Source organism: Natrix helvetica, assembly GCF_964273705.1.
Source record: "Natrix helvetica genome assembly, chromosome: 16".
NCBI classification, from domain to species: Eukaryota; Metazoa; Chordata; class Lepidosauria; order Squamata; family Natricidae; genus Natrix; species Natrix helvetica.
The window spans coordinates 2,015,334-2,025,436 of NC_138563.1; the positions used below are offsets into that span (position 1 = coordinate 2,015,334).

Genomic DNA, 10,103 nt, shown 5'->3' on the forward strand with positions numbered 1-10,103 from the left:
GAGGAAAAAGATTTTTTTAAAATAAAAATTAAATAGGAGGAAATCTTCTTCCACGGGGAACAAACACCATATTGTTTAACTTGCTTTGTGGCCCCAAGCGACGAGTTAAACCATGTTTCGGCCATCTGACGAGAACTCAACATTTCAGGGACTTTCTCAACGGAGGCCCAGGGATAAGGTAGACTTGAACCCATGCTGGAGGCTCAGCCTGTACAAGAGCTCCCTTATCGATCTTTAAAGCGTCCCACCATCACCACCAACACAAAGAAGGACGCGCAAAACACAAATCACACACCCTCAATCGCACTTCAAGGCTTGCATACCCAAAACGCAAACTGCGTATCCTTCTTTGCACATTTCACTCCCCACCTGATTTTTTTTTCCTCAGGAGATTAGTTCTCTCTTTTCCTTTCCTGATCCTGACATTCCTTTCTTCCCTCCCAGTTGGAAAAAAAAGCAGGGGTCAGCCAGTCACCCCTCCTCCCCAATGAGGGGGGAATGATAAAGCCCCCTACCCAACAAATCTTGGATTAATTATCCCGTGATAAGGATCAGCTGGCCCAGATTGTGAAAAATTAAGATTCCCAGAACTGGGTTATGCCAACTCAAAAATACACCCGATGAAAGAGGGAAATATGTAAATATAACAACGGAAAGAGGGAATGGAAGAGGAGTACAGAGAAAGGTAGGGAAAGAAGAGGAGAAAGGAGAGAGGAAGAAGAAGAAAGGAAAAAGGAGAGGAAGAAATGGAAGGGAAGTAAGAGAAAAGAGGGGAAAACAGAACTTTTGAATCGTCCTTTTTTTTTCCCCTGCTTCAACAGCTTTTCACTGAAAACTCTTCCTGCCTCTCTCTCCGATTTCTACCTGCATAAAAATGGGAGAAAGGAAGGGGGGAGAGGGGGGGTTTCCCCCTTCCCCCCTCCCCACACTTTTCGTGTCTGGGGTTTCTTTTTCTTTTCTAAACTTTCTGGCAGCCTGAAGGCCTCTTTGCGCCTTCGGGACACGAAGCTTCGGCTGGTAGAAGGGGCTTGTTTTGATGGTTCACAACGGCCCTGCGGTGTGGGACAGGGTAGAGATGACCCAACGTTTGCGAATGCTGTCTTTCCTTTTCTCTTTCTCTTTCTCATATCTTTCCTTTCCTCCTCCTCTCTTTACGTCCTTTCCTTTGCTTCTTCATTTAGCTCCTTTCCCTTCCCTTCCTCCTTTCTTCTCCCTCTTCCCTCCCTTCCCATTCTTTCTTTTCCTTTTGCCTTCTTTTCCCTTTTCTTTCCTTCCTCCCTTTCTTGTTCCTTCCCTTCCCTTTATTTGCTTGCTTTCCTTTTTCTCCCCTTTCTTTCCGTCCATTTACTTCCTTTCCCTTCCTCCTTTCCTCCTCTCCTTTATCCCCGTTCCCTGTCCTCCCTTTCGATACTTTCTTTTCCTTTTTCTTTCTTTTCCTCTTTCTTTCTTGTTTCTTTCCTTTCCTTCTCCTCAATTTACTTCCTTTCCTTCTTCATTTAATTCCTTTCCTTTCCCTTCCTTCCCCTCCATTCTTTCTTTTCCTTTCTCCTTTTCCCTTTTCTTTCTTTCCTTCCTTTCTTCCTTGTTTCCTTCCTTCCCTTCCCCTCTTCCTTTCCTCTCTTCCCTTCCTTCCCCTCCGTTTACTTCCTTCCTTTCCCCCCCTCCCCTCCCCTCTCTCTCCATTCTTTCTTTTCCTTTCTCATTTTTCCTTCCCTCTTTCCTTCCCCACCATTTTGCTTCTTCCTTCCTCCCCTCCCGATATTCTTTCCCTCCTCTCCCACTCCCTCCTTCGTGTCTCTCTTTCCTTCCTTCTCTCTTTCCTTCCCTTCTCTTGTAAGCGCCCCCCCTTTCTCAAAAGATACACACTCACACACACAAACCAATTCCCCTCTTTAAAAGTGCAGCAGAAACTTCACAAACTAGGAAAATTGTGCCAGGCTGGCAGCTGAGGATGCAAACGAATCCACCTTCACTCCTCACCTTAACGACACATCCGTAAACTCACACCCCAGGTGCACAAACACACACACACACACACACACACACACACACACACAAAGCAGCCTTTGTTTTGGAAGCGTTGGCACCCCCCCCCCCTACCACTTGTCCGCACTCCGCAGGCCAGCAGCAAGAGGGGCACTTTGAATCGTCTCACCTGGCCGCTCGCAGGGCAGTGTGGAGGCCGTGAAGCCAGCTACGGCCGCCAGGATGTGGGCGATCAGGGTGGCACGAGCCAGCCACATGATGCCAAGGCGATGCCCCCCGGAGGCCCCGGGACTCCTGCCAGCTGCCTCGCTGCTCCTCGCAGGAGAAACATTTGAGGAACTTAACACAGCCGCGGCTGTTGAAGTGAGAGAATGTCCCTCTCTCGGGTTGTGAAAGCAGGTCGGGAGGTTGAGCAATGGGGTGGAGCTGGAGAAGGGGCACATGGGGCAGAAGAGGGTGGGTGGCGTAGGTGGGGGAACACACGCCAGCCTTGTGCCGAGAGGAAATATGAGGCACCCGTGGGGTTTTTTTTTCCCCTGTGTCCCGGCTCTTTCCTTTCCAAAATAAGTTGCTTTCAACGGAGAATTTGCAAAAAAAGAAAGGTCTCGCGAGGTCCTCGACTTCTGACCATGGCCGAGCCACGTCACTAAGCAGGGCGCTTGTGGAGTTATGCCCCGTTTTTTAAAAAAAGACCTTCCTTGCCACCCTTAAGGGAATCACTGCCGTTAATTTAAGAGACGCGATTGTTACTGAATCCAGATTCCCCATTGACTTGGCTTGTTCGAAGGACGCAAAAGAGATCGTGTGAGACCGTCATAAATACGAGTCGGTTGCCCGGGCTCTCAATTTTGAGCATGGGACCAACGAGGATGCTGCAAAGGTGGCAAGTGGGGAAAACAGCCCCCCTTTTTTTTTCATGGCTGTTTTAACTTTGGACAGTCACTAAATGGACAAACGTCATTAAGCCGAGGACTGCCGGTGGATGCCGGCTCAGAAGGGGGAGCTGAGCCGATATCGACAAATAGCCTCACGCCACCAAGGAAGAGGTTGCAGGTGCGTTTTGGGCGGGAGTGTTTTGGGGGAGGCAAGCGTTTTAGGTCACTCAAGTGAGCGAGCCGAGCTAGGTAGGGCGGGGCTTTCCCACGGCTTGGCCACACCCACATGTAACATCACGGTTTTCCAAAGTGATGAGATGCGTTGTGGGTTTTCAGAAAACGTACCCCAGATCTGACTTTCGACAAATACCTGAGGTGTTCCCCTCTCAGTTCTTCTCTGATGGCATCTCATAAAGAGAAACTCAAGTTTCTAGACCTCATGGCGATAATGTGAAAACAAAAAAAAAGGATTAAAAGCTCCTTACTCTCCATTCTGCAAATTCCTTCTTTAAAAATTAAGAAGGGCGGTAGGAATTGAAGGGAAAACACTCATTGCCAGGCCCACACACGGGAGAACATGGTGTACAGATAGTCCTTGACTTACGACCACAACTGGGATTGGATTTTCTGTTGCTAAGTTGGCCTGCTTGGACATTGAGACATCGTGTGCCCGGATGTGATTTTTTATGACCATTTTTACCACGGTCGTTAAGCGAGTCACACGGCCATTAAGCAAATCACATGCTAATTAAAGCAAAATCCGGTTTCCTTTATTGATGCCGCTTGTCAGAAGCCAGGTAGGAAAGTTGTGGGACTGCAGAGTGTGTGACAGTCACAACTGCAACAACACATCACGAATCCCTTTTTAAACCGTCGTTAAACGAACGGCCGAAAATCGAGGACTACCTGTACACCATAAGACCATCCAACAAGATCCCTTAGTACAGGGATGGCTAACCAATAAAGGCACGACACTAGTGGGGGAAAAAAACCACATTATTTTCTTTTTAAAGAAAAGGCAATTTCTCTTTATAGTCATAAAACAATTCTGCCCAGTATAGAAATGTAAAATAAATTATATTCCTTAATGTTCCTTAATCCCTGTGTGGCACAGTTACGGTTCCTCTTCCCCCCCTCTTCTGCCCGAAAACGGAGAGGCTGTGCCCAAACTGGATTTCTCCCGCGCCTCTCCCTCGCGGACAAAATATGTCTCTTTGGTATCGAAGTCGAGAGAACTGGGCACCATCCCGCCTCGCCCATCCCAGATTGGCTCAATCTCGTCGGTAGTGTAAATTTGCGAGCGGAGTAACGGAATAGCCCAGGCGGATTCCAAATTTGCCAGCTTCCTCCTACTTCCGACGATCTCTTGGGACAATCTCTTTTTAACCAGGTTAGCCACTGTTCAAGGCGTACTGGTTAAAATATTGATGCGCCAGGAAATCTATGTCGGTACCGGTGGGTTGACACGCTCAATTTACCCCCCCTGTTTTGGGGATCTCGGAAACTTGTCCCACGATATCTGGCTACGGAAAAGATGTCTTACTTCAAGGCAACAGGGTAGATTTGCAAAAGGGTTCCCACCCCCCAAAAATAGATGTCAGCGCCCCCCCCCTCCCGATTCTGCATTTGGACGAAGAAAATCATTGTATTGGTTCAACAGAATCGGTTATCTTTTCTCTCTAACGGCCAGCCCATTTCTGGATCAATCGTCTACCCCGGCAAGATAGCATGGCTTAAGGGATCTAGCGGGAATCGGCTCCCTCGATCTGCAGTTGAGGATCTAGCAGGACATCTTTACGGGTCTCTGCCAACCGCGACGGATGCCAAGAAGGTGAACTGTGTTTCTTCGAAAGGAAGTGGAAGCTGTACGGATCACGTTGAGTTTGGCCACAGGAAGAAATGAGGCATTTTTTGCAACCGGGACTCTTCACAATGTTACTCTTGGTTTACGCTGCCCCGATTTGGTGCTCCCTGTTTTCCATGACCTCTTGGGAGACGGGAAACGAGTTGGGGGACCCCCAGAGGAAGGGGCCGAGAAGGACGAGCAAGGAACTCTTTGCAATCGAAAAGTCCGACACAATAAAAAAATAAAATCTCTTTACTTTCTCCCTCGTACGGGAGATCCAAAGCCTCCGAGGCAAGCCCGGAAGGACATCGTGCAAATCCTGAACTCTTCTTGGAAGATCTGAGGTGGGGCGCCCCTCTTATAAGTCTGAAAGCACTCAGTCCTCTTGTCTTTAAACTGAAAAGAGCCGCGTTTCCACGTGCCGAGATTTGGACATCGCCGCGGGACGAATCTTTTCTTCAACCTGAGTATCAGACGCAAAATGCTTTCGTGGTAATAAGGTGGGCCTCGTGGATGCTTCGGGGAGTTGGCCACCCTCAACGTTTGACCCAGTGCCTTTTAAAGGCCAGCTGGAAGTCCAACAAGGAGTAGGAAAATCCTCGCTCTTTTGTAAACGAGATTCGTTGGCGAGATTGGTTTTTTTCCAAAATGGCAAACCCAAAGCACCCCACTACAGGGTTGTAGTGGGAGAGGTTTACATCTCCCCCAGTCCTAGCCCCCATCTTTCACCCCCAATTTTCTCGATTTGTACATATTTTGGAGAAAAGATGCCATGTTACTTGAACGAGGAGATGTCCCTGGATTAAAAAACAGAGCGCAAACGCTCGTAGGGTTTCCTGTCCGAGGAGGGAAACGCTTAAATATCCCACATTTGCTGACCAGCTAGAGCGAGCTACCTCAAATACACTGGCAGCTTGAGTTGGGGGTGGTGGAGGTGGTTGGCTATGTGGTTTGGTTATACGGCGATAGCTTTAGACTTCAAGCCACGGTTCAGAGTTCTCGGCTCCAAAACCGATTTGCTCCCGTTTGATGAGCTCCTTGTCTCACAACCTCACGGAGGAACGAGACCTTTAGCACGCTGGTCCATCCATCGTCTACGATGCTCCCCTGTGGTTGTGTCACACTTTCAGTGCCCTGTCAGGCACGTTGGCCTCGCCACCGCCACTGTTTTTCTTATTAAAAGAGTTTTGTACAAACAAATTTTCCCCCTTTTCACCCCCCCCCTCCATACAATATAAATCTCATACAAATGCTATACCCCCCCGCAAAAATTCACATTCAAATATTATACCAAACACTTTACCCCCTCCCCACCCCCCATCTTAAAATAGATTACTCATAACCCCTCTCCTCCCAACAAAAACTATAGAGATTAGTCTTAAATTAATAATAACACATTGATCATTTTCTAAGCTAATTTAACATCTATAACTCTTAATATAAATTTCTCCTAGCCTAACAATGTTTCATTAGTCCCATCTTCTAATTTATTCATACATATATATTGCCCCACCCTCCACCCTAACCCTCCCCCACCTCCCGCACAAACCCACCCCCCTGACTTCCGCTGTATACCACTCTAATAATTCCAAACATCCCATATACTATTTACTCTGATCATCTACGGTCTAAACATTCTTACCTAAAGGCTAGATAATAACTCCTAGTCTGGTATTTATTCTGTATATAATCAATCCATTTTGCCCATTCCTGTGTGTAATCCTCCTGTTTCTGAGCTTTTAAGAAAGCTGAAATTTTTGCCATTTCAGCGAACCCCGCCACCTTCTGAATCCATTGATCAATTGTTGGCAAAAAATCTTTTTTCCAATGTTGCGCAATCAACAACCTAGCTGCTGTAACCATATACAAGGCCAATTTTGTTTCCCCTTTGGTAAAATCCTTAACTATACCCAATAAAAACATTTGTGGAGTGAATTGTATTCTTTTCTTAAATACATTCTGCATAACCCACCATATTTTTATCCAAAAAGCTTTAACCTTGTTGCAAGTCCACCATACATGAAAAAAGGTAGCATCTAGACACCCGCATCTCCAACATTTTGGTTGAACATTTGGGTACATGCATGATAATTTTTTAGGATCTAAATACCATCTGTAAAACATTTTATAAAAATTCTCCCTTAAATTCTGTGACTGTGTAAATTTAACATTCTGAACCCATATTTTTTCCCACGTTTCCAACATAACCACTTCCCCAAAATTCTGAGCCCATTTAATCATACAATCCTTAACCAATTCACTTTCTGAGTCTCTTTCTAACAGTACATTATATATTCTTTTAACTTGTTTTGGACCAGTCTCTTTTATCTGCTTAATCAGTTCCACTTCTTTATCCATAAAGCCGACCCTGCGATCTTCTTCCCATCTCTTCTGAAGCTGTATGTAATGTAACCAATTTAAAGTAATTCCTTCTTCCAACAGCTGTTCCAAAGTTTTTAACTTCCATTCGCCCCCATCAGCAATAAGCACATCTTTATATAAACAACCCCCGAGTGACTTAATATTCATAATCCCCATGGTGTCTGCAAGATCCAACCAAAGCGGTATTTTATAATCCCAATTGGGCCGGTGCTTCTTCCATATTCTCATCAAGGCACTACGGAGAACATGGTTGTTGAACACTTTATCCACCCTGTCTTCATAAAAAAGATATGCATGCCATCCCAGAACAAGATCATGGCCTTCTATATTGAGCAATTCCATTTTTGTTTTCCCAAACCAATCTGCTACATGCGTTAATACCGCAGCTTCATAATACAATCGAAGGTTTGGGAGTCTGAGGCCACCTCTTTCACGTGTATCTTGCATAATCTTCATCTTTACTCTCGGTTTTTTCTCCTTCCAAACAAATTTATTTAATGTTGTTTGCCAATTTAACAAGGTTTTATCTGACTTGAGCACCGGAATCATCTGGAATAGAAAGATAAATCTAGGTAGAATGTTCATTTTAATTGCTGAGATCCTTCCAAGCAAAGACAATTGTAACTTTTTCCACGCTTCAAGATCTTTCTGTATCTTTTGCCACAACACTTCATAGTTATTTGAGAAAAGTTTTGTGTTTGATTCTGAAATTTGTATTCCTAAATATTTAACTTTAGAAACTATTTCAAAACCTGCTAAACTTACAAGTCTCTTTCTTTGAGTCTCTGTCATGTTTTTAACCATCATTTTCGTTTTGTTTTGATTTAGTCTAAACCCAGACACCATGCCAAATTCTATTATGATATTTTTCATCTGGATTATTGATTTCAAAGGATGTGAAAGGGTAACAACCAGATCATCGGCGAATGCTCTAGTTCTGTATTCCTTTTGCCTGATAGCTATGCCATCTAAGGATTTTGAGTCGCGAATTGCGTTCAACAAGACTTCCAAAGTTAAAATAAATAACAATGGGGATAATGGGCAACCTTGTCTTGTGCCTTTTTGTATCTCGAAAGTTGTTGACAAATTTCCATTAATAATAAGTTGTGCATTTTGTTGCTGATAAATTGCTCCAATCGCCTGCCGCAATCGTGGTCCCATATCCATCTTTTCCAAAGTCTTGGTTAGAAAGTTCCAATTCACTCGATCGAAGGCCTTCTCTGCATCCAAGAAAACCAGCACTGCAGAGATCTGCTTATTCTTATCAAGATAGTCAATTAAATCTATGAGTTGCCTTACATTCTCCTTCATATGTCTGCCTTCAATAAATCCTGCTTGATCATGATGAATAATCTCTTGAATAACCGGCATCAATCTGTTGGCTAATACTTTAGCAAATATTTTATAATCTGTGTTCAGAAGAGATATCGGCCTGTAATCCTCTGGTTTCTTAGGGCCCTCTTTATCTTTAGGTATCAATGAGATAAAAGCCGCTTTCCATGAGAGAGGTATTTTACCTCCTTGTTGTATATTACAAAATAGTTGTGTAAGATATTCAATCATTTCCAGTTGTAAAGTTTTATAATACATTGCAGTCAAACCATCAGTCCCTGGAGCCTTAGCTAATTTAAGTTGATTTATAACTAAAGTGATCTCATCAGCGGTTATAAGACGTTCCAAATTTGCCTTTTGAAGCACAGAAATTTTTGCAACCCTTTTTCCTTCCAAAAAATCATCTATTAACTTGTTCTGTATATTATCCTGTACATATAGCTTAGTATAATAGTCCACAAATGATTTTTTAATCAACTCTTGTTGATATACCATCTTCCCTCGAAACTCAATTTTATCAATAATTCTATCATTCATATTCCTTCTCAAAGTATATGCTAACCATCTACCAGGTTTATTAGCGTTGGCAAAGGTGTTATGTTTAGCAAATTGCAAATTGGTTGCTGTTTGTTCTGCTATAAGCATCTGAAATTGATCTTTCAACAGCTTTAGCGCCATCTGGAGCGCCTGGTCATTCGGGTTTATTATAAGCAGCTGTTCTTTACGTTTTATTTCATCTTCCAATTCCATTCTCCTTTTCTGTCTAATTTGTTTGTGTTTAAAGTTCATATGTATCAGGACCCCACGCATATAAGCTTTACTTGCATCCCAAACTATTTCAATGGGAGTGCCCTTATTCATATTAAAACTGAAAAATTCCTTCATGTGTTTTTTAAGTTCATCAACATTTTTTTCATATCTAAATAAATTTTCATTTACTCTCCAAGACCTTCTTGGCCTCATCCCTAATTCAATTTGTAACCACACCGGACTATGATCGCTAAGTGACCTGGCGAAAATCTTGGATTTCTTGGCTTTAGGAAGTAGATCCGGTGTTAACAAAAAGAAATCAATCCTTGAAAAGGATTTATGTCTATCTGAGTAGAAAGAAAAATCCATCTCATTTAGATGTTGTGTCCTCCAAACATCTTTTAATTTCAAATCGTCTTGTAAATCAAAAAAAGCCTTTGGTAATTTGGTAGTGAATTTCGTCTTTGTACTCTTGTCTATCTTTGGAGAAATCACTCCATTCCAGTCTCCCATTATTAGAATACTCTTAAAGTTCCAGTCTAAAATTTTTAAATGGAGCATCTTATAAAAACTTTCTTGGCATTGGTCAGGAGCATATATTCCTAGCACCAAAATGGAACCGAAGTCTGTATCAAATTGAATTGCTATATATCTACCAGCGTCATCTGCCTCTATAACTTTAGTTGAAAATCTTTTATTTATATATATCACCACACCATTTTTCTTTACCAAATCAGAGGCAGCATAAAATGTTCCCAGTTTTGAATTCACTAAGTACTTCTGGTCTTGCAGCCTAATATGAGTCTCTTGAAGGCAAACAACATCATTATTAAATTGCTTCAAATAATAAAATATTTTTTTCCTTTTTTGTGGAGAGTTCATTCCATTCACGTTCCAAGATAATAGCTTAAGCATCTTTAGATCTGGTCTGA

The 10,103-nt window shown here is 43.1% G+C and overlaps 1 protein-coding gene across 1 annotated transcript in view; it reads right to left on the reverse strand.

The window, feature by feature from the left end:
• IL6R (interleukin 6 receptor) overlaps nt 1-2,407 on the reverse strand; it is a 14,215-nt gene extending 11,808 nt beyond the window's left edge. Inside the window, exon 1 of the mRNA XM_081967836.1 lies at nt 2,156-2,407. Within this exon, the coding sequence (XP_081823962.1) occupies nt 2,156-2,243 (88 nt within the window). The 5' untranslated portion in view covers nt 2,244-2,407. The remainder of the gene's footprint in view (nt 1-2,155) is intronic.
• Nucleotides 2,408-10,103: the final 7,696 nt, after the last annotated feature.